This window comes from Gopherus flavomarginatus, chromosome 19, assembly GCF_025201925.1.
Source record: "Gopherus flavomarginatus isolate rGopFla2 chromosome 19, rGopFla2.mat.asm, whole genome shotgun sequence".
Taxonomy (NCBI): domain Eukaryota; kingdom Metazoa; phylum Chordata; order Testudines; family Testudinidae; genus Gopherus; species Gopherus flavomarginatus.
The window spans coordinates 13,317,117-13,341,302 of record NC_066635.1 but is presented as its reverse complement, the minus strand read 5'-3'; the positions used below and the strand labels follow the sequence as shown (position 1 = coordinate 13,341,302).

The 24,186-nt window shown below is 45.0% G+C and overlaps 1 protein-coding gene and 1 long non-coding RNA gene across 3 annotated transcripts in view; one reads left to right on the top strand and one right to left on the bottom strand.

Moving 5' to 3' along the window:
* LOC127037527 (uncharacterized) overlaps nucleotides 1–24,186 on the top strand; it is a 267,537-nt gene that overhangs the window by 46,196 nt on the left and 197,155 nt on the right. The gene's annotated exons all lie outside the window — the stretch shown is intronic.
* The window catches only part of LRRC75A (leucine rich repeat containing 75A), a 177,366-nt gene continuing 154,111 nt past the window's right edge, over nucleotides 932–24,186 (bottom strand). For both annotated transcript variants that reach the window (XM_050929352.1, XM_050929353.1), the window contains exon 4: nucleotides 932–1,841. In XM_050929352.1, coding sequence (XP_050785309.1) covers nucleotides 1,217–1,841 — 625 coding nt within the window. In that variant the 3' untranslated portion in view covers nucleotides 932–1,216. The remainder of the gene's footprint in view (nucleotides 1,842–24,186) is intronic.

Genomic DNA, 24,186 nt, shown 5'->3' with positions numbered 1-24,186 from the left:
ATATCAGAAACAAAGCACTTCTGGTCGTTGGGAGTAGGAACAGTCAAGTAACTTAGAAGACCGGCACAGGCCTTATGGGTCTTCAGTTGGCTTGTGCCTGTCCACCCTGGAATGGCAGTGTATTAAAAAATTTCCCCAGGAAAATGTTTGTTCATTTTTGTTCTATAAACATTCCATATTGTAATAAATATTTGTTAGTAACAGCTCTGTCCCTTTTACATGTATGAGAGATGGGCCTGAACCAAACCCTCAAATTCAAACTTTGCAGATGGTCCCAACTTCTGCTCTCAGTTACAGGGAGGTAAACTCCAAGTAACTTCACTGAAAGCAATGGAGTTATTTACAGTAGGGGGAGTGATAGCCAAACTCTAGCACCAAATGTGCTCTCAGGACTGGACATCTTGCTGCTCCAACTCCTGTGAGGCCGGAGAGTGACACAGCCTTTCTAGAATCCAAAGGGTGGTGGTAAGGAGCAAGAATTTGCAGTGGAAATTCAGCCCTGTACATATGCCCAGCCCAACAACTATACGCCAATTAAAACAGGTCCTACGGAGCACGTTCTCCTTGTGCTGACCCCTCTGCACAGGAGGTGAATTTCATCCTTACTGGCTGGTGCAGGAAAATATTCCCCGGTTGTTTTGTCATCGACCAAGGATGCTACTCTTCAGTGTGGTTTGAATTCAGAGTGGGGATAGGTTTAATTTGGTCTCTGCAAGAGTCTTCCTTAGGGTGGCAGCCATTTACCCATAGTTTACAAGAGAGAAAACTTTAAAACCAAGATTTTGCTAGATTCAGTAAGAATGATCTTGTCTCAAAACAGAGACCTCTCCTGCAAATTCTGTTTGCTGTTTTCTTCTCCTTTTGTGCTATTTAAGGAACTGGCATTGCAATACCTTGGCGATATAGATTTTTTTTTTTTTTTTTTGAGAGAGAGAGAGAGAAAGCACAGCTCATTGCTAATGTTTAAAAATACGGGGCCAGCTTTATAAAAGGTAAGTATACAACTTGATCACATTTTTATGTTCTCTATGAAACAAAATGGGTTGACATTCATATGATGAGCGGAAACTGAGGCAACAGTCTAAAGTCTCAAAGCATTGATTGTGTAGACATCTGAACATGTAAATCAACACTTAATAAGAACCTTCATAGGTGAGGTGTCAGTTTTAAAGCGTCTCTTTTCAAAGTATCCAGCCACCTGACACACAGCTGAACATCATGTCTGAGCTGCCTCACAAGCAGGTTCCTGCTCAGAGTCACATTTATTTGTCAGCGTCCCAACCTCAATTGTTCTCTCTGTCATCTGCCGTCTGGTGCCTGCATTGTTGATCTTGTCAGGTTGGTTTTCATCTTCGTCGGCTGAGCACAGATCCTCTTGACTCTCCGCCAGGCCCTCTTGGCTTTCCAAGTCACTCATCTGGCCCTCCCCGAACTCCAGAATGGTTGGCAAGTTGCCTTGCTTGGGACATCGTTTCTTGAGGCTGACCAAAAAGGGCTGCGGCAAAGAAAAGATATCCACGTTGTTGCCCAGATCAATCCACGTCACGCTGGAGAACTTCTTGGGGTCCTTCAGTGTTTCTGTCAGGTCCCGAAGAATTGCTTTGGTGAGTCTGTTGCCATTCAGGGAGAGAGTGGTGAGGTGAGGCAGGGCACTGAGGATGGGCAGAAGTTGAAGGAACATCTCGTCAGTCAGCTCCGTGAAGCACAGCTCCACATTGTCAATGTGCTCTGAGCTGTGCTGGAGGTATGAGATGATGCGGTCCAAATCCTTCAGTGTCAGAGGGATGCCAGAGAGATCTACTGTGTTGTTTGGAGGCGTCCCCACCAGGATAGCTTTCAAGCTGCAGAGAAACACAATGACAGACAAACGGTTAACGTGGGCACTCATCATTTTGCTAATAAGCATCACTGCTTTGTGAGAGACGGTGCAATGACTCATTCAAACAGAATACATAACTGCTGGCAACCCCTCTCTGTCAGGCCTGGATTTTTTAATCCGATTTTGTGTGCAGGCTTAAAGATGGATGGCAGCCAAAACCAATGTGTTCGAAGATTGTTGCTGCCTCCTGTTTCATTTACAAGCCTAAAGAAGCTTTCTTCTGGAAGTCCCTTGCAAGGTCCTGGAGGTGAACGTTCAACTGCATTTAAAATGACAAAAATGGAAAGACTATGAAGCATTTGAGCAGAAAAACAGGAATTCTCGCTTAAGTGCCAAGCATGAAAATTGTCACTCATCTGTACATTGCAGAGCACTTCGTCAAAGGGAATAAGCTTTGCTGTGTTTTACAGGTGGGGAAACTGAGGCACAGAGCAACGGCATGGTAGAGGCAGATCTGAAAGCTAGATGTCCTGACTCCAATTTAGTACTTCCAGTGGTTTATGAACAATAACTACTATTAATCTTTTTTGACTATGGTGATGAACGCTATAGAAAAACCTTAGGTAGATACATTAGTCTCATGATGCTCCTGTGGATGCTGATAAGCATCTCTGCCAGATTGGAGTTATAAAGATCAACACTGCTTATAAAGTGCTGCAAGGATCTAGCTGTATCAGTAGCTGAGGCCTTAACACTAACGAATTAGGAGGCTGAGGGAGTTCTATCAGTGTTAATCACTTGAGAAATATTAGCGAAGTTGGCACATCTGCCACAATGATAGTGCCAAATCAACCCACTGTGCATATGGCTCTGACATTCATCTCTGAGCTAAAGAACAGTTTTTTCGAATTTACCATTGACATTGCTGGTGTGGCCAGCTTCATATTTTGTCTTTAATTACCTAAGGCCTCTGTTCATGACTTGCTGTGTAAATTGAAATGTAAACCCTTACCCTGGCATTTTTAGACTATGAACAATGACTCAAGGGGTCTACACTGTGCAAAAAAAGTGTTCTGAACTTGCAATATCTAACGTGTGAAAAATAGCAGTGCATATACAGCAGCTCTGTTGAACTCCACTTGAGAGAGAGCCTTCAGGAGAAGCTGGGATTGAACCTAAGCTTCCGTGTCCTTCCTGTTATTTGAACCCGAGTTAACTAACCAATCTTTTATTGGCAGGTTAGACGTTCCCTGAACTCTGAAAGGCAGTTTGGAACTCCCTTTGGTAGAAGAACTAGTAACTGCATCCACTCTAGTTCCATTTACTCTCAAAACCATGAGTTTAAATGAGCCCATCTCAGTTACCTTTACTTTCCTTGGCCCGGGATGTGATACTGAGGGCTGCAGAAGTTAGGGCCTTTCTATTCAACGAGACATTGGGGTACCTTGGTCTGCTGGTGATAAAGAATATAATGCTTTAATTCACAGGCAGCACAAGTCAGCGTGCCCCCTTGCAATATGATGCATGTGGAGGGGAACACTACACTAGAGTTTCTTGGGTGGTGTGGAAGAACCTATTAAACTCTTCCTCCTTTAAGAAAAAATGTACTTCCTCCATAATATTTTATATAGTCTGTTCCTTACCTAAGTCTCTCAATGGGGACTGTGGCGTTTAGAAAGCTACTTGACTAATCAGTTGGTTGAAACCCCAATATCTCACTGAGCAGAAGGCTGCAAACTCCTACAGCCCTTGCTAAACTCCACTAAAACATTTCATTGTGACATAGGTGAATAGTTCCTTTTGGGCAGCAATGCCTTTGGGGGTGCACTTCCAACGTTAACAGGAAGAATTCTAGATATTCTTGATGCTATTTGTGCCTTTATGCCGTTGGCTTCCTGAAAGTTCAGTCTTCCACGGGAACTCATCCATTTCAACTCTATACACTGAGAAGTGAAAGGGAACATTTAGTACTTGGTGATGCCTGTTGCAATACAGAGAACAGCAAGGACAAGGTAGAAGGCTGTACAGAGTATTTCACCCCCCTTGCAAGGAACATTCACTGTCTTGAGTTCCCCTACCCTGCTCTAGAACCAGGCAATCATCTGTGTGCATTGCTATCCTTCTGGCCAAGTGAAATGGAACAATTACCAAGCTCAAGTATTTGCCTAACTAGCATGCTTCCCTTGAAACCAATGAAGGCAACGGTGCGGTCAATGACCGCAGTGTGAGTGTTCTGAAGTGCGTGTGTACCATAAACACAATCTCCTGTCCACTAAAGGGCTGCCTGCTATAAACCAGCTGATTTCATCTGTTCTCTCCTTGTCTGCACCATTCCTTACTTTGAGGAGCCAGAGCTGAGCCGTTTGGGACACCACCGGAGACTGCTGAAAACCATGTGCTGCTTCACACAGCAATTTGATTAGCTGCCCCCTCGACTCGACCTGACCTTTTCTCCTGGCTCCTTGCCATGTGTGCCATTGCAAGCAACTTAATTAGGCCTAAGCCCAGACATGTAGCACTAATGAAGGTTCCTAAATGAGATCTGAAGGGGCAACACAGTGACATTTCAGTCCTCCTTTGCTGGTCTGTTTCTTACTCTAGATGGATGCCCGGCCTCCCTGGACCACAAGGAGAGCAAGAGTGGAAGCTGGAACGGAGAGCGAACAGACCACCTACAGGCAATCAAGATGTCTGGCTTTCCGCAGCCTGTTATTTGCTGGGATTATTTATCGCCCACTTTGAACGTAGCACAACTCCAGCATAAAGCAGGCCTTGCACCCCAGAAAGAGTGCTGAAAACTTTCACAAGCAGTCCCACTGAAGGTAATGGCGATTCATCCAGCGAGAATAAGGAGTGAGCTCTCTGGTCGTTGTTGTATTTGGAATAGGGGTTAAATATTTCACTGCTTTGTGAATGACAAGGGCTTTTAGGAATAGGGGGTGGGAGCCCAAAGAATCCAAGCTGGAGAAAGGGAAGAGATGCTGTAAGAGCTTTTATTGCCATAAGCTGGCATGGTTGCTTTGCTCAAGGAGACGCAAAGCCCCATGTGAGCAGATATTCCTGAGCAAGTGGCAGCCAAAAAAAGTTATACCCCATTCTCTCAGATCTTGATTATGCCACTTAGATCAGTGAGTCTCAAACTTTTTTCCTGGTGACCCCTTTCACGTAGCAAGCCTCAGAGTGGAACCCCCCTAATAAATTAAACACACTTGTTAATATATTTAACACCATATAAATGCTGGAGGCAAAGCAGGGTTTGGGGTGGAGGTTGACCGCTTGTGACCCCCCCCATGTAATAACCTCGTGATCCCCTCAGGGGTCCTGACCCCGTTTGAGAACCCCTGACTTAGATGGTTCAGTTTCTGCTGCGGACTCCCTCTGCCACCTTTATTCTGTCCCGCAGTGGTTGTATCACCAACAGGAACTATGGGGAGGGATGGGACTAAGGACTTCTTACCCCACTCACAAAAGACCACTGTTGTTGGAGTTAAAGAAGAATCTTTTGTTAGTTTCAGCTGCGTTATGGCTCAGCCGCTGTAGCAGTGGTTCTCAGCCCGCAGCCCAATCAGCACGCAGGTGCGGCCCATGTGACGGCCTCAGGGCCATACAGGTAATATATGCATTGTGTGGATGTGGTCCCCCATGGTAAATAAATTAAGACCCCCTGCTCTGTAGGCTGCAGCACGGAAGAAGAAGATCACACACTTGAGCAGCCCTGACATACACGAGGCTGTATAGAGAATAATGGTGTCCTCAAGTGCCATGTGAAACCGAGACATCATGCCTTTTGCAATTCACGCCATCACTTAGTCACGTAAGTGATGGTTAGAATGGCAACCTGTGCGTGGCCACGCATGCTGTCTGGGGAAGAATAGTGTCGTGCGTGGAAAATGCAGCATGGCGGCAGAATGGCCGTCTGCAACTTGTCACTGTAAAAGGTTTGTTTGATGCCGCTTCTCCTCAGCAGAGTCTTTATCCTGAGAATGAGACACAAGGCACTGAAACCCTCTCACAGCGCAGACAGCAGCACAAACTTCTAAGTGTTTTTGCTTTAACTCTTGTCTCTGACACTAAGCAGTGGAAGCTGTGCAGAGGGAGAAGACTAATGATCATTAACTCGAACTGCAGACAATGAAAAGGTGACTGGTAGCATCTTTGCCATCTCCTAATGGAAAGCACTTGAGAACGTATCCTTACAAAGATTAGAATGAAACTATATTCTGATGAGAGAAAAATGCACACGGGTATAGAGGACGTATCCCGACCATGCTGTACATGAGCAGTATCTTTATAATAATACACTCCTTCTTTAGTATACAGAAGTTACCTGCGGTCTCATTTTTAGTGAATTTGATGCACATGAAAGGTATCAAAGGGACAGGTTTTTTCCTGTTTGGGGCACTTTTTTTTTTTTTTTTTAAATTCTCTTATTTGTCCTTTAACTACCCTCTGCTTGTCACCATTTCTGATATAAATTTACAGTACTGCTTTCAGAATAGCAAGACATTACAGGTACTGGCTGTATATACTACAGCCATCAGTTATCGCTACAACCCATCGATGATGCGGGTTTAAACTCCAGAACCTACTGCTTGTAAAACACCGTGCCTAGCACTTCAGCCCAAGGCAAATTTTAGTTGGCTGCCTTTGGTACTAGGACTGCTCCTCTTTGGGCTGCAGCCATTGTGCTCACATGCTCGAGTACATTGGTGTTTGTGTGTCTGCTGAGCTACTCTTTAAAGTGTGGCTTTCAATTTCTGTCATAAAGGTGCTGGATGGTTGAACCCTGTGGTCAGACCAAGGCCAAGCTTCCCTTATGCAGCTCTGCCTGTCAGCCTCATCACTGGTGTGAAGTGAATACCCCTAGGAGAGGGCAGTTCAGTCTCCATGTCCCATCGTAATCTTGGCTTCCCTGACTACCAGTTATGCTACTTTGTCATTTGGGACACCTGTTGAGGTGGGATCTTGACTGAAACTATCCAACTTGCTTCACATATGCCACCCGCACAGTCACGAGAGGGTCCCTACTGACCCAGTCAGGATTCAAACTAGAAGCAAAAGGTTTGGGTATCTTCATCTGCTCCAGTGATAGGCACATCGGTAATGGGACCTGTCAACAGATGCATTTCTAGTCTCCTGCTCTAACTGCCCAGGTTTTAATACTGCTTCCTTCCCTATCATCGTATATCAGGAAAACTTAGAGATCCTCTGAAGAAAGGTGCTGTGTGTAGTAAATATAAAATGTTATGTTCTCTTACAGAGACAGCCTGTGCTATATTTATTTTCAATAATTTAGGCTTACTGCTTTGGCCACATTGGCGACCTTGCGAGACAATCTGTCCCCTAGAGTTAGCACTTGCCATGATCAGCTCTGTGTTATGCCACACAGAAAGCAATTCTCACAAAGCTGATCTGTTTTGTTCAAGCCTGAGGGTTTGGCTATGATTTGATTTATCACGGTGGGTGATCACACTGTTCCAAGAACACTTATTGAAATGGACGATTGGTTTGAACAAGTCAAGTCAGGCCAGAAACTTAATAGAGTGGGGGGGTTAGTAGAAGATGCATCTGATTCAATAGGTTGTAATTTTGATTCAAGGTATGAAGGCAGCTGATTCAATTGGCAATGTGGCTAAGTCAATGGTGGATCTATATTTGCTTTAGCCGTATGTATGTTTGGAACAAACTGTTCAGGCCACTCCACAACCTGTCTATTGTGGCACGAGACTTATGGGTTCTTTGTCATACACAGCGTGCCTCAGTGATCCACAGAAATACTTCCATGTTGTGGATGCCGTCACATTTCAGAGCAATGACCTCTCTATTTCCCCCTCAGTGGTCCATCAAGGGCACCCTCTCTTCGGCTTCCAGCCGTTGCCCTTCTTGGGTAGAGACCCAAGTCTCTCTCCCTTCTGACTGGGGTATTTCCAGGCGCACAGTGCTCATCCTTCACTGTGTTAGTCTCAGCCCAGGCAGTCTCTCTCTTCAGAGACCATTAACAGTAATTGCTGCAGACGAAAGGTACCCCCCCCACAGCACTTCCTATGCAAACCTACTTTTATGGTAAATAGCACTACAGAGAAAACATATTAAAACACAATAAAAAGAACCTACGCTCATGCTAAGCACTTACTGGAGTTAACTCTAACATGGGTTCTGGCAGTCTGTCACGGAGGCCCCAGGCAGTAATGAAGTTGTACTTCTCATGGCACTCTGATACCATGCGTTCTACATGGCTCCGTAGGAGTGCCCACAACATAGCACCACATACCATTCTACACGCTGGGTAGTCAGAGGGGCAAGTCCTCGGGACGTGCACCCGCAATTCATTTTGCAGTGCAAAAAAGGGAAGCTGAGCCTCGGACATTGTGAACAGGTACCTCTGAAATCCTGTAATACATTAGTCACAGCCGCTCGCTCCTTTACCTGCCTAACTAGTAACTAAAATCTTATGGCCTTGCCATATTGTAGGTAAATAATCGCTGATGTTTAGTTACCTGGCAGGTTGTGATTTTCAACGTGCCTATGAGAGTTTAGAGGCTGCTCCTTTGAAAATCCCATTCACAAGGAATAAGTGCTTTCAGGTCCCCGTGTCTAGCAGGCCACTACACTATCCCACACCTCAGGTAATTGAAGAATCTGATTCTACTGTGGGGAGAGAGAGAAGGGGACAGGGACTCCTCCAAAGCAGAAAAATATCCTCCCTTCCCAGGATGATTTATCCATTCTTAGTGACTAGTTCACATCACCAATGCCCTGGGCTGGGCTCGAACTACCAGTTTGGAAGAGAGGGATGCTAAATCCCATGAATCCCTGAGCCATCTTTCTCACTAAACACGTAGAGCATAGATCTGCGGCAGGCTAACTATGTGGCTGGGAATGAACGAGCGCGCGCGCGCACACACTCGCTCTTGGAGGGGGCGGGGGGCAAACAGGAAAAGCAATGAGTTCCACTGTTGACAAGAAACATCTGACAGACTGGTCAGAGAAGTCCGATCTAACAGGTCTCCCATTCCTTGGCAATGCTGGATAGTTCCCTGGAGGCTGTTTAAGAGGGCTTTGTTTTTGTTGTTCCTTTAAAATGTTTGTTACAAGGAAGAAGTAAAAATTGATGGGGAAAGAGATTAAAGCCAACTTCCATTCAGGGGCTTGGCTAAATACTGGATGAGCTTAATATTTTCAGTTTCTATTTGTACTTAAAACATCTGACGAAGACAACTTCAAACATCTGAATGCCACAGCTGGTCCTGGAAGGGAGCTGGCTGATGTCGCACAACCTCACCAGGTCAGCTGAGATTTCAGTAACAACTCTGCAAAGGAAATTTATGCAGTGGAAACAAGCTGCTAGCCTCTTATTACCTGGCTGCATTAGATTAGTCATCTCCTGTAATACTGCTGGCTAGGGGAATACCTGACAGCACAGGAGAATTAAAACATTTTGTCTTTCAGGGCTCACCAGTCTCTATGGATCTGCATGGGCCAATTCAACCTATCTGCTCTGAGTGTGTGTGTTTGTCTGTCAAACTGAACTAAACAGAATCTCACCCAAGCTCGGCTGTGAAATTTAAGACCTCCATAAGAAATCGAGCCTTCCGGGCAAATGCTTCCCATCGATGTCTAGACTATAGAGTCTGGGCTCTTCAGTGTGAGCTGCTACAACAGACTCATGCAATTGGTTAGCTGCACAAACTGATTTCTAAAGCTTTATTATTATCCACAAGTGATCATTTGGTGGCCTATACTCAGGCTTTGAGTATCGAACCTCCCTAGAATCGTGAATCTGACTCCTCATTGGTTCAACTCAGCCCTTGTGTAACTCCCTAACTCGGCTCCCACTGAAGTCAACGGGAGTTAAAACCTCCAAGGGGAGCAGTGGGGGCAAAGAACCTCACTGGCTTCAAGATTGTGCTTGAAAAGTTTATGGCGGGTATGATGTGATGAGCCTGCCTACAATGGGCAGGTGGCTGACCTGTGACTGCTAGCAGCAAATATCTCCAATGGCCGATGACACTAGATGGGGAGAGCTCTGAGTTACTACAGAGAATTATTTCCCAGGTGTCTGGCTGGTGGGTCTTGCCCACGTGTCCTAGGCCTAACTGATCACCATATTTGGGGTTGGGAAGGAATGTTCCCCCTGGTTCCCATTGGCAGAGACCTGGGAGTTTTTGCCTTCCTCTGCAGTATAGGGGCACGGATCACTTGTAGGTTTAAACTAGCATGAATGGTTGAGTCTCTGTAACTTGAAGTCTTTAAACCATGATTTGAGGACGTCAGTAACTCAGCCACAGGTTAGGGGTCTTTTATAGGAGTGGGTGGGTGAGGTCCTGTGGCCTGCGATGTGCAGGAGATCAGACTAGAAGATAATCCATGATGGTTCCTTCTGACCTTCAAGTCTGTGTGTCTGAGTATGTCGCCATAAGAGGAAGACAGAATATTCACATCACCTGTTTAGAAAGAGGTGAGTGTGGTCTAGTAGCTAAAGCACAGTGCTGGGAGCTGTAGTATTCTTAACTCTGCCACTGACCTGCCATGCAACCTGACAAGTCACTAACCTCTCTGTGCTCCCACTTCCCATCTGTAAAATGGGACAGTACACTTCACCTACCTCCCCATGGGTGCTGACAGTCGTCGCCATTAAGGGCTGTGAAGGGTTTTAGGAGCCTTGGCTGAAAAGCACTATGCAAGTGCGACCTTTACTACTAACCTCCATTGTTCATTCTATAGCTCTTACATTTATCACGGGTTCGAGTGACTATTTTGCAGTGTACTGGCTGATGGTTCCGCAGGACACTAGTGGAGTAACTTCAGTTATTTTATATTGACAGCAATTATCCACACACAAGGGCCAGCTGCTGACTGACCTTTTCTAGAGTCTCTTTAGGTTAAAGGTGGCTTTGTGAGCACCATCTTCTTACCCGTCGCAAGAGAACACTCGCGGTGTATTAATGCAGTGCAACATTAGCAAACAAATTTAAAGTCGTACAGCCAGGAATGAAAAACGTCAGCCACACTTAGTGCTGGGGCCCCTATCCTAGGCAGCAGTGACCCCGAAAGGGACTTGGGGAATCCTCCGCTGAATGTGAGCTCCAGCTGCGACACTGTGCCTAGAAAGGCTAATGTGATCACAGGTTGTATAAACAGGAATATGGAGTGGGGAGGTTATAATACTTCTGCATTTGCTTCTGGAGTGACCGCTACTGGAATACTGTCCAGTTCTGGTGTCCTCAGTTCATAAATTGGAGAGAGTTCCATAAGCCATAAGGACGATTGAAGAACATGCCTTCTAGTGATGGGCTCAAGAGTTCCATGTATTTAGTTTAACAAAGAGAAGATTAAATGGTGACTTGATCGAAGTACCTACACAGGGTTGATAATGGACTCTTCAATCTAGCAGACTAAAGCACCCAGTGGTGTTCCACCTATTTAGGCAATGCATATACTGCATGCTCCAAAATTTACAAAACATGTGGACTAACTGGCAGCCTGTGGGCTGGTTCCAGGCCACAGGATGATTCCAAACATGTAGAACAAAATGGCACTTTTGGCACAGCGTGACTTCAGACACACTATACATGTGAGGTCATGGCACGTGGAGGATGCCATTTGGTGGGATGTCACTAAAAAAGGTTGGACCGCTTAACGCACGCAAATGTCGAATTGACGCGTCCATGACAGAACAGAGCTAGTGACGCAAACTCTTCATCAAGATGGAAAGTTTAGTGCAAAATTTGGTCGCTAGAAAGTTGGGGCAGGCCTTACTAAAAACATCACACCACTCGGTGTAGCACAGTCCAATGGCTGGAAGTTGAAGCTAGACACATTCAGACTGGGAAACAAGGCATGAGTTTTAGCAGTGGGGTATTGAATCACTGTAACAAGTTACTAGTGATTGTGGTGGATTCTCCATCACTGGCAATTTTTAAATCGTGACTGGATGTGTTTCTAAAAGATCTGCTCTAGTTCAAACAGGAATTAGCTGAGAGCAGTCCTATGGTTTTGTGTTGTACAGGAAGTCGGACTAGATGATCTGACCGTATAAAATATTAAGCTATAGCATCTTACGTCTAGGTGTGTCCCAAAGCAAGTAACGGACTAATTTATTATACAAGTACCACTTATCCACTACTGAAACGCAACAGCCGTTTTGCACCCTCAGTATCACATAACAGGATTGTGGAGGAAATTGAATGCTCTACTGGGCACTCTATAGAGCCTTGCATCCAGTCTCATGGTAGTTCACAAATATTCATGAATAAATCAGTTTCCAAACTGGCCTATGCATGATTGCCCAGGGCTCCTAAACAAATGATTGCCACCTCTCTGTTCAGCTTCCTGTCCCACGGGTTAACTCAGAGGACTAGGGAGAGTACAGTTACTATTCCTGTGCTAAAAGTATAAGGGAAGTTCCTTTCTTGCACTGTCCCAGGAGCCCCCTTTCTCCCCACAATGTTGTGATGACTGAGAACTCCCTGTTGCGGAATCTACCATAACTGCTGTCCTGCCTATGCCCTCTCCCACCCCGCCCCAAACGCACACATTATGCACAGGGCCAGGCCAAGGATTCTGGAGTGGGTAAGTATTTTGGATACACCCCCAACTTAACCGATTCCTTTTTACAAAATGTAGGCAAGAAGGAAATTTCAGGTCTTTCTCCACGTTCAAGCTCTAGATGCTTGGATTCAGTTTATATTGATTTACTAAAAGTATATTTATGAAAAATGAATGCAGCGATTCTTCTTTACATCTGTAACTTCCCTCAAAGCCAGAGCTGAAGGCCTCCTCTGGGCCCTCCAAGCACCCCTACAATGTGGGCAAGTGTCATCCCTATTTTACAGAGGGAGAAATGGAAGCACAGAAGAGATGCCCAAACCTCAAATGTCAATTAACGGTGGGTGCCCAATTAGAGACATCTGTGGCTGGCTTTTCTTTTTTCACCTTACAGGCAGTGAGCAACTAGAGCATTTATTGACTTCAAGTCCTACATGAGTCAAGCTGACCTCCCCAAGATTATGCCCAAATTTCAAAAGCCACGTGAGCTATGCCCAGAGTCCCACAAGCAGTCAGTGGCAGAGCTAGAAATGCAACTTGGCTTCCCCCTGTCCTGTACCTTAAGGACAGCCCAAAGCACAGGGTGAAATTGGTTAGCCAGAATTTAAAACCTGGATTAAATACCTCAAATAGTCCCTAGAAATCAGGATCTTGTCCAAAAGCTGAGGTGGCACCTGCACAGCAATCAGAGTCTACCCTGGGGCTTCAGATAAAGTTCTGACTCCAAGGAGAAAGTGCCCCTCCTTGATCTGGAATCATCAGTGCCACTTCTGCAGCACCACAGATGACCAATTTACTTTGGAAGCCTGCCTCCCTTGACCCAACCCTGCTTAGCTGAGGAGATGGCCTGACTGAATGCTGCTGATGTCCAAATCTAACTGTGAAATTCGCAGGCAGGCAGCCTAAGTAACTAATTTCCTCCCCACTCCGTGACCCAGCAGGACTGAGTAGCTGAAGTTCAGGCAACTGCTTTCAAATGGCCCTGGGGCATTTATCACAAAGGCTTCTCCTTTCTTCTGAAGTTTCTATCTAGGACAACCTGCAGCACTTTCTGAATCTCTCTGACTGAGATCGGAGCAGCATGTCTGTAGAATGAGGGGAAAAGATTAAACTCAGACTGTCTTTAAAGTCCATTTAAATACGTGGATTTTTTTCACGATTTGTGAAAGTGTGGTTAGGGGATGTGGCGGGGAGATCAATTTAAATAAGAGGAAGGTGGGATGGGAAGAGGTGTTATAGCCTTCACACCAGACTCTCAATGCGTCAAGTTTCCTTTAAAACTGGAGGGAGCAACCACTTGTGTTGAATCTGACCAGTAATTCTGGGCTCTGGGAACGGGCTAAGAACTAAACTCAGATTTTCAAAGGGCTTGTCTGGCAGAGGAAGTGAGCCACACCGGACAGATGAGGAAGCATTGGGCTGCCTAGGGAGGAGGGTGGGGAGGAATTGATAGGAGGGGAAACGTCATTTTGCAGTAACAGCTGTGAGTAGTATGGACAGCGAGAACATTAGGGTAAGACAGCGCTTCTATGAGGCACCATTCAATAGTCACTGAGAGCAAACAGGAGGTTAAAGGCCTGTCTCCTCTACACAGATAACGAAGTTTAAACTTGTTTTTCCCTTGCCTGCATGGACAGAATAAAAATTAACTGTGTTAGTTATCTAAGTTGAAGCATTGCTAGTTATTTCTGTAGTGTAGGCAGGGCCTTAGGGCTGGGTAATGGAAAGAGGCAAATAGGATAGAAGTGACACCAGTATCTATTGATGGGGAAAGGTCAGGGGAATCCAGTGGTTAACATATTGTATCATTTTTGGACTTGGCAGGGCTCTCTGTGGATATCTCATTGCAGTGTAGACATACCCAAATTGAACAGGTTTCCAGGGGCTGCTTATGGCTCATTTCACTGCAGTGCAAGAGGCAAACATTCCTTGGCCCACAAATTGCTTAGGGCCTTGGCTTCCCCGGGACCTAATTATCATGTACCGTACCAGACACACACACCCCCGTCTATTTTCAAACGAGTCTTAGTCTTTTAGACCTGGTATATGGTAGCGCCACCCAAAAAAAAGAAAAAAAAAAGTTTTCTTCCCAGCTCCCTGCTTTTTCCTTTCAATTCCAAGGCGTCCCCAGGAACTTAAAGCAGGTTCTATTGCATTCAGATTGGAGTGGCAGAACCCAGCATCCTGATGTCTTGGCCAATATTCTCAAGTGAGTATTGATTTTGGAGGCCTAACTTGCTGAGCTGCAACCTTCTGAAAGCCAGGCCTCCTTCAGGTGTTCCCCACTTGAGTACCCCAAAAATCACTAGTCACTGCTGGAAAATCTTGATCACGGATTCTGCCTCCATTTCTACCACTAGTTCGGTATGTGACCTTGGATAAGCCCATCTCTCCGCTTCCATTTCCCCATCTTCAAATTGGAGGTAAGATGGCTTCTCTATCCTTTCAAGGCAATAATTCATGTTGTGGCGCACTTTGCAATCCTCAGATGAAAGCTTATACATGGTTATCACCTTCCTGGTTTCTGATTTGCCATCGCTCTGTTCTGAGTGAAAACAAAGTTTGCTCAAGAACCACCTGATCCCACAAGTCTCCCATGCACTGCAGGTTGGAAGTTGAAAGGGACAGCAGAGTAGAGGACTTGCAGGATTGGAGCCAAGGAACCTGCTAAGAAGTTGGCCTAACCAAACAAACCAGTTATTTCCGCATCCTCTCTCAAACATGGCCCTCCCTTCAGTTTTTCCAAAGGAAGGCAGAATACCCTCATTGTGCACTTCAGAAGACCACGTTAAACAGACTCCTTCATTTGGCTAATACTAGACCAGTGGTTCCCAAACTTGTTCTGCCACTTTTGCGGGGAAAACCCCGCGCGGGCCGGGCTGGTTTGTGTACCTGCCGCATCTGCAGGTTTGGCGCATTGCGGCTCCCGCTGGCCGCGGTTCGCTGCTCCAGGCCAATGGGAGCTGCTGGAAGCGGTGCGGGCCGAGGGATGTAATGGCCACTGCTTCGAGCAGCTGCTATTGGCGTGGAGCGGCGAACCGTGGCCACTGGGAGCCACGATCGGCTGGACCTACAGACGCGGCAGGTACACAAACCGGCCGATCGTGGCTCCCAGTGGCCACGGTTCCACTTAACTGTAAACTCCAGATTACTCTGCAGGTGACTGGAGTAAATTCTGCATCCTTTTCATATTAAAGCAGTCCAAGAGAAAACCCACAATGGATCAGCTAGCTACATAAAGGAGTCTTCTTATATACCATTCCCCTCTTCCTGCTTCGCTTCACATGGCTTCTGTATCTTACAGCAGCCCCAGCCTAACAGATGGGGATTGAGTTCTGCCCATTGTAGACACTGCACCAGATGCAGAGTTTAACAAGTTTGGATGCAGGGGATTAGCTGGGGCCTAGCTAGCGGCTGTAAACCAAATCTGCAGCACTTTGCACGGCTCTGCACTTTCATAATCTTTGAACGCACACTGGGATTTCTGGGTTAAGAAACATCATCTTTCTGTAGCCTCCCCTTGGTAATCCAGCCGAAAGACCAGCACAGCAGGCGAGAGGAGTTTGATACAGCAGGTTGCTTAAGCCCTTGTACTTGTTTTTCAGGCATACTAGCAGCAGGAGAACTGTGTTCTGAATAGAAGAAACTTGGGTAATGTAATCTCTGATGTAACGGCCTCGTCAATAGCCCTGCTTTTGCTAGGTGTTTTTACCAGGCGCTAAAGAGGCTTGTGCTTCACTAGTAAACAGACTTTCAGCCCTAAAAGGTTCAAACATACAATTCAGGCCTGTTCTCCCATGATAGACAAAGAGGGTGTGAAGCATTTTACAAATTTTAGATTAAGTGGATAACTTCTTATGTGCACCGGCCCAGGATCAAAGGTCACTGCAGAAGGTTGGGTCAATGGGGTCAGACTACAAGAGGCTGCTGTTTAAATGATTTTTGGACTAATAAGTTTGGTTTCTATGGATATGATTATTCCTGGGGGCAGTTGAGCAGTGGGTGAGCCAAACAATTTCTACAAGCAGTTTTAATGAAGGATGCTTTACTGAGTGCATAGGTCAAGAATGCAGTAAGCACCATTTAACAGCTGAGCCACAAGAGCAAAGTTGTGCCTGGGATACACTGCTGAAATGAGAAGGTGCTTGTTAAAGCATAGATGAAAGAGTATTAATGCCCATACCCCCATCTGCTTACTGCTAATCAGTCAGGTAGAATGCAACTAGCTTCTCTAAGCAACCTACACTTGAATCCTTTGCTTTGAAGTGAGATGTTCTCAGACTTTCAGCACTGATGGCCGCCATCTGCATTTGGGAGACCACCTGGGTAACAGGAGCCAGAGCCTTTCACCTTTGAGCTGTCAGTGCAAATGCAGCACAGGCTGGCAGTTGCTGAAAGTCATTACCGTTGGGCATCTGTGGACTTGCTGAAGCAAGCTGGCGCTTGACATCCAATTCCTAATGAACAGGCATCCATGTCACTATCGCTACCAAGGTAACTGGAAGCCTTCCCTTTGGCAGTCTCAGTGGGGACTGCATGAGAATGGGTTGCCCTCTCAACCCCCACAGGGGGTCCCTCTAGGTCAGGTTGGTGGTGCAGCCTTGCACTTGCATTGTCTTTGCTGTACCCATTCTGTAGAGAAATAGATTTCATTCTCAGGGACATTGATCTTTCACCAGCATTAAATCTGTGGGCATCAAAGTGTGTGTGTCTAACAAACTAATTAGAAACACGGGAACTAGGACATTTTAGATACAGATCCAAATTCTCCCCAAGTTAGTTGAGGGGTTGGATCCAAGGCTTCTTTTATGTTCCAGTAGAAAGATGGGTTTTGAGCCCAAATTCAAATCTGAATTTAAGGGTATGTCTACACAGCAACTAGACACTTGTGACTGGCCTGTGCCAGCCAACTCGGGCTTAGCCAGAGCCTGGGCTCCAGGACCCTGGGAAGTCCCAGAGCTCAGGCTCCAGCCCAAGCCTGGAAGTCTACACAGCAATGAAACAGCCCCACAAGCCTGGGCCAGCCATGCATTATTCTTTGCTGTGTAGACATACCCTAAGTTGCTTGAGCCCCAAAGGATTTAGAGCCAGGGTTCCAGTATGGATGCCATCTCTAGCAGTGTGTTAGAACATTACTTGTTCCTTGGCTCATGACTTAAAACAAAAATGAAAAAGACCTTAAAGCCTCTGAAATCTTTCTTGATGTTCCGGTTAAAGTAACTTCAGAGGTATTTAGTTGGGCTGGGGATCTGAGTGTAGCAATACCTGAGTGAAAAGGTCGAGCTAGCGGAGGAGAACTGGAGTGATGCGTTGTTGTTTTTGTTTTTAAATACATCCAATAGTTTTTCAATCTTATTTTCTTTTTTATATTAAATCTTCATGGAGATCTTTTAGCAAGAGATTGATCATGCAAAGTAAGTGCTATTACTAAATGACTGTGTGTTTAAGCTTCAGTAAGTACATTTGAATAATGTACCGGTGGTTAGAGATTTTAATGAGACTCCATGTATATTATTTGACTTTGGGACACCTCACACTGCAATAGTGTCCCTTGCACAGGGACTGTTCATGGTTTTACAGTTTAGCGGATACCTCAGACAAACACCTCCACAAAACTCAAAAGGCAATAACAAAATGTTCTTGAAGTACATCAGAAGCAGGAAGCCTGCTAAACAACCAGTGGGGCCCCTGGATGATCGAGATACAAAAGGAGCACTTACTTAAAGATGATAAAGTAATTGCAGAGAAACTAAATGAATTCTTTGCTTCAGTCTTCACAGCTAAGGATGTTAGGGAGATGCCCAAATCTGAGGAATTGTCACAGATTGAAGTGTCAGGAGAGGTGGTTTTGGAATTAATTGATAAAGTTAACAGTAACAAGTCACTGGGACCAGATGGCATTCACCCAAGAGTTCTGAAAGAATTCAAATGTGAAATTGTGGAACTATTAACTATGGTTTGTAACCTGTCCTTTAAATCGGCTTCTGTACCCAGCGACTGGAAGATAGCTAATGTAACGCCAATATTTAAAAAGGGCTCTAGAGGCGATCCTGGCAATTACAGACCGGTAAGTCTAACATCAGTACCGGGCAAATTAGTTGAAACAATAGTAAAGAATAAAATTGTCAGACATGTGGAAGAACATAAATTGTTGGGCAAAAGTCAACATGATTTCTGTAAAGGGAAATCATGTCCTACTAATCTATTACAGTTCTTTGAAGGGGTCAACAAACATGTGGACAAAGGGGATCCAGTGGACATTGTGTACTTAGATTTCCAGAAAGCCTTTGACAAGGTCCCTCACCAAATGCTCTTATGTAAATTAAGTTGTCACGGCATAAGAGGGAAGATGCTTTCATGCATTGAGAGCTGGTTAAAAGACAGGGAACAAAGGGTAGGAATAAATGGTAAATTTTCAGAATGGAGAGAGGTAACTAGCGGTGTTCCCCAAAGGTCAGTCCTAGGACCAATCCTATTCAACTTATTCATAAATGATCTGGAGAAAGGGTAAACAATGAGGTGGCAAAGTTTGCAGACGATACTAAACTGCTCAAGATAGTTAAGACCAAAGCAGACTGTGAAGAACTTCAAAAAGATCTCAGAAAACTACATGATTGGGCAACAAAATGGCAAATGAAATTTAACGTGCATAAACGTAAAGTAATGCACATTGGAAAAAATAACCCCAACTGTACATACAATATGATGGGGGCTAATTTAGCTACAACTAATCAGGAAAGACATCTCGGAGTCATCATGGATAGTTCTCCGAAGACGTCCACGCAGTGTGCAGCGATAGTCAAAAAAAGCAAACAGGATGTTAGGAATCATTAAAAAAGGGATCGAGAATAAGATGGAGAGAATAAGATGGAGACTATCTTATTGCCCTTATATAAATCTATGGTACGCCCACATCTTGAATACTGCGTACAGATGTGGTCTCTTCTTCTGAAAAAAAGATATACTGGCATTAGAAGGGCAACTACAACGTTAGGGATTTAGAATGGGTCCCATATGAGGAGAGATTAAAGAGGCTAGGACTTTTCAGCTTGGAAAAGAAGAGACTAAGATGGGATGTGATAGAGGTATATAAAATAACGAGTGGTGTGGACAAAGTGAAAAAGGAAAAGTTACTTACTTGTTCCCATAATATAGGAACTAGGGGCCACCAACTTAAATGAATGGGCAGCAAGTTTAAAACAAACAAAAGGAAGTAGTTCTTCACACAGCGCAGTCAACCTGTGGAACTCCTTGCCTGAGGAGGTTGTGAAGGCTAGGACTATAACAGGGTTTAAAAGAGAACTAAATAAATTCATGGAAGTTAAGTCCATTAATGGCTATTAGCCAGAATGGGTAAGGAATGGTGTGTCCCTAGCCTCTGTTCATCAGATCGTGGAGATGGATGGCGGGAGAGAGACCGCTTGATCATTACCTGTTAGGTTCACTCCCTCTGGGACACCTGACGTTGGCCACTGTCAGTAGACAGGATACTGGGCTGGATGGACCTTTGGTCTGACCCAGTATGGCCATTCTTATGTTCAGTCATTTAACAAGTGCCACACACTAATCAAATATAACTCATACGTGGGCAGAAAGACAGATGTGAATTTGATGGGGCACTGGCTACTATTAATTATTCAGCAAGGCTTGGGAATGAAACTGTTAAAGCTGAGAGAACTCAGGAGGCTGCTGTTGCCAAAACAGTGCTCTCTCAGAAATGATAATCACCTGTCATGTTAGGAAAAGCTTTCTAACGGTAAGGATAGTTTAGGTAAGCACTGGAACAGGTTACCTAGGGAGGTTGTGGAATCCCTGTCATTGGAGGTTTCTTAAAAACGGGTTAGACAGACAGCTGGCAGGGATTGTCTAAGTATACTTAATCCTATCTAAGTATGGGGCTGATGTAACCTTGAGGTCCCCTCCTGCCCTACATCTCTGCAATTCCCTGTTTTTCCTGTGCAAGGGAGGGGTTTACTAGTTAACTATGTGTCTATAGGATGTTGGAAAATTCCAATGAAAGCCACCTCTCCTGCACCAACTGTCCCACAACAATGGTTTCCAACCTGTTTCCATGTGCGGACCCCCAACCAATTTTGAAAGGAGATGCAGACCTTGGGAAGTCTTAGACCTAGTCTGCCCCTCCCCCAGGGGTCTGCAGACCACAGGTTGAAAGCCAAGGTCCTACAGTTCTGTGAAACAGCACTTCAGACAGTTGCGATCAACAGCCTGATCAATGATTTACTGTAATGAGGCCAGACCATGGTTGCGGGTAATCTTACAGAACCGTGCAATCTTTGTCTAGCTGCCTCTCTACAGGGTCACCTTGTATTTGATACAGTGCATTCCTGTGCTTTTCTACTTGGGGAGCACATCAGGCGCACTGTGGAGGAGGGACTTCACCTGCACCCCCATTTGTAAAGATTGCTAAAATGAGCCAACGGAGGTTAACTCCTGTTTTAGCCAAAACGGCTCAGTCTACTGCATGAAGCTCGACTATTAGCTTGTCTGCAGGGCCTAACTTCCTATTTACATAACCCTCTAATTTTACAATGGTTTCTAGTGTCCTCTCCAAGAGCTTTGTAAAATCTGAACTGTCCTGGAATACCCGTCTCAGAGAAGGTGCTCGCTGCAGCGGCAGCTTTCATCCAAGACATTCTTATTGCTTTACAGATGTTACAAAGTAGCAGGATGGAGCACTTTAGAAGCAGAGAAAATTGTTGATGGACAACAGAAGGACTCTCCTTAGGAAATATGTCCGCGGGGGGGAAACAAAGCCAGCAGAAGGCAGGCAGATGGTATTGCAAGCACAAAGGTGGATTTAAACAAGGATTTAAAGCGGGGGACAGAGAGCGTTCAGAGAGCAGAATGTGGGAGCCTGTGCCAACTGTAGAGCAGGAGCGTTCAACACGATGCAATGCTTGAAGTGGGATAAGGAATCTATGGGCCCAGTTCTGTGAAGTCCTAGACACCTTCAACTCAGTTGACTTCGCTGGGAGTTCAGAGACTTGCAGAGGCCTGACGAGGACAGTTAACAGGAAGGACTGGGAGGAAGTAGAGTGAGCTTAGGTAAGGCCTTGAAGGGGAAGCGGCCTGTGACTTTGACTCTGACCGACCAAAAGGCGGGACCATAGCAAAGGGAAATGGGGTGGCAGAGGGTAACCTCAATTACCTCATGGCATCCTCTTAGGAGCAGTATAGACTCTGCTCGAGGCAATCACCTTGGACAGTCATTTTTACTTCGAGAGCAGGTATGGTTTCTGCCAAGAAAATATCAAAGGAGAGAGAAGAGAAACTACCCATCTCTCTTCCCTGGAGGATTTTCCTCCTCCCTTGAGGGCAGCAGTGATTATATTGTGGGAATAGGTTTTTTGCCTTTGAGAATGTGATTGATTTCTGTGTAATACAAATCACTGGGGCAGACTGATCCAAGTTCTTGTGTTACTGGATACTCAGCGTGCTGCAGCCACTTTCTCTCAGAACCTGCCCATCTGGAAAAGTCCTATAGAATGTAATGAAAATAGTGTGTGTGTGTGTGGGGGGGGGGAACTCTCTAGCAGAAATATAATTCTGTATTCAGTTCTACTAGATAATTTAATAGGATGTTCCTAAATATCTAGGAAATATTTTATTACACAAAAAGTCTCAAACATTTAGCAGAGAATGTCTATTGTCTCCTCTCGGTTTCATCTTTATTAAAATCTAGAGGCCTCTTCCATGGGGGTAGACAGACCTTGGTCAGGTGCAGAGGGGCTGGCAGTGGCCCCATGATTTGAAAAACACATTCACAAGGTGTAGCTATAGGATTGCGCATAAATGTAAAACCCTTGTTAACTTCTTCAGCACTCAGAGGGTAGATTGGCCACACTATAGCAGACCTTAAGGTGGCCATCCTGCAGCAAAAAAACTTCAGGACCAGACTTCAAAGAGAAACTGCTGAGCTTCAGTTCATCTGCAAATTTGACACCATCAGCTCAGGATTGAACAAAGACTGTGAATGGCTTGCCAATTACAGAACCAGTTTCTCCTCTCTTGGTTTTCACACCTCAACTGCTAGAACAGGGCCTCATCCTCCCTGATTGAACTGACCTCGTTATCTCTAGCTTGCTTGCTAGCACACATATATATATATACCTGCCCCTGGATATTTCCATTACATGCATCTGAGGAAGTGGGTATTCACCCACGAAAGCTCATGCTCCAAAACGTCTGTTAGTCTATAAGGTGCCACAGGATTCTTTGCTGCTTCTTCAGCACTGCCGGTGTTTGAGGCTGCATAATGTGAAACAGAACAGTGATTTTGACAGAATCCACGTAAGAACATTTTGTGATCTGCTTAAATGCCATAAAAATATTGGTATTTAAAACCAAAAGGGACTTCCTTGTTGAGTTTCCTTTGAGCTTAATTCAGGTCATTTATCTGTAGCACAGCACAAAGAGGTTGACGATGTCAGTTTCTTTAAACTAACATTGAGTTATTGAACCTCTTTTTGGAGGGTAGCTGAACAGCTGATGCAATGAAGGGGAGGCAGATCTTCCCTGTTCGTGGCATCCCATAAAGTCCCTGACAGAATTGCACGAGCCAATGAGTTACCAACACAAGAGATGCTTCCCCGCTTTAGGGATTTAGCACTTTTAATTTTGATCCAAAATACTTAAGTCTGGCTATTGAAACAACTTACTGTTATAATAGAAGCTTATTGTGCAAATGTTGGTGTTTTTAGGAGGCATTCAAAAGCAAGGGTTGGATTCTTGCACTGGTCTTTTAGGGAGGAAAGTGGGTATTTACTGACCAAAATGCCAGTCTGGGAATCCACTGGAAGGTGAAGGTACCAGCATTAACACCGGGCATTGAGAACATCCTAGAAACCAGTGAACGCAAAAAAAAGAATTGGCACTCGGACATTTACTGTCCTTAGCAGCAGGAGGCTCTTCTCAAATCACCTCTCCAAGGTCTTTACTCCTGAGCCAAATGAGGGTAGTCACACAATGCTATACTAGAATCGATACTTGGGCAGTGGGAGGGGGATTATCAACATTTTACAAGTGTATTTACTGTTGTTTTAAGAGTAACCACAAACACAGTTCAACTCAACAGCCTAGAGGAAGAAATTGGGCCAAAACTTATTGCTATTTAGCTCATAGGAGGAAACAATAGAAGTATGAAAAAATAAGGAACGGTAGAGCAAAGGTAGGCTGCTCCCTTATTCTCCCTCCTAAGACATGAACTAAGGGACACCCACTGATATTAAAAGACCACACAAGATTTTTTTTTTACGCAAGCTTCAGTTAACCAGACAGTCACAAGATGTAGTTGAGGCCTGTGCTCTGGGAGAACCAGAAAAGGATGGAGCATTTCTGTGGCTGATGAGATAAACAGTGATATTAGCATTAAAAAAAAAGTAAAAGGCTGGGCTTATGCCCTAAAAGCTGAGGATTTATATCCCTTCTATCTGCTATGGGCTAGGGAGAAAACTCGTTGTTGTTTTTACAATATGCAAGAAACCCTGTATTGGACAGTCCTCTAACACCTAGTAATGGTCGGAGACAGGTTCCCCTGGTCTGACTCCATGTGACAATTCCTAGGTACTAAGTTTGTGAAGCCGTACTGCTTCCTTCCTCACTGTATGATTATGAGAGAGATGCAGCTTGGTATAAAGGGTTTCTTCTAGGCAAGGGAGATATTTTTTGCAGCTGCCTCTCGTTCAAGGTACTGGCAGCAGAGAGAGTCAGCACCTGCCACAAGCATGTTTGCAGTGCAAAGCAACAGGGAAGGGGCTGTATCTTCCTTTGTAGGTTCAAAACTTGATTTTTTCAAAGGG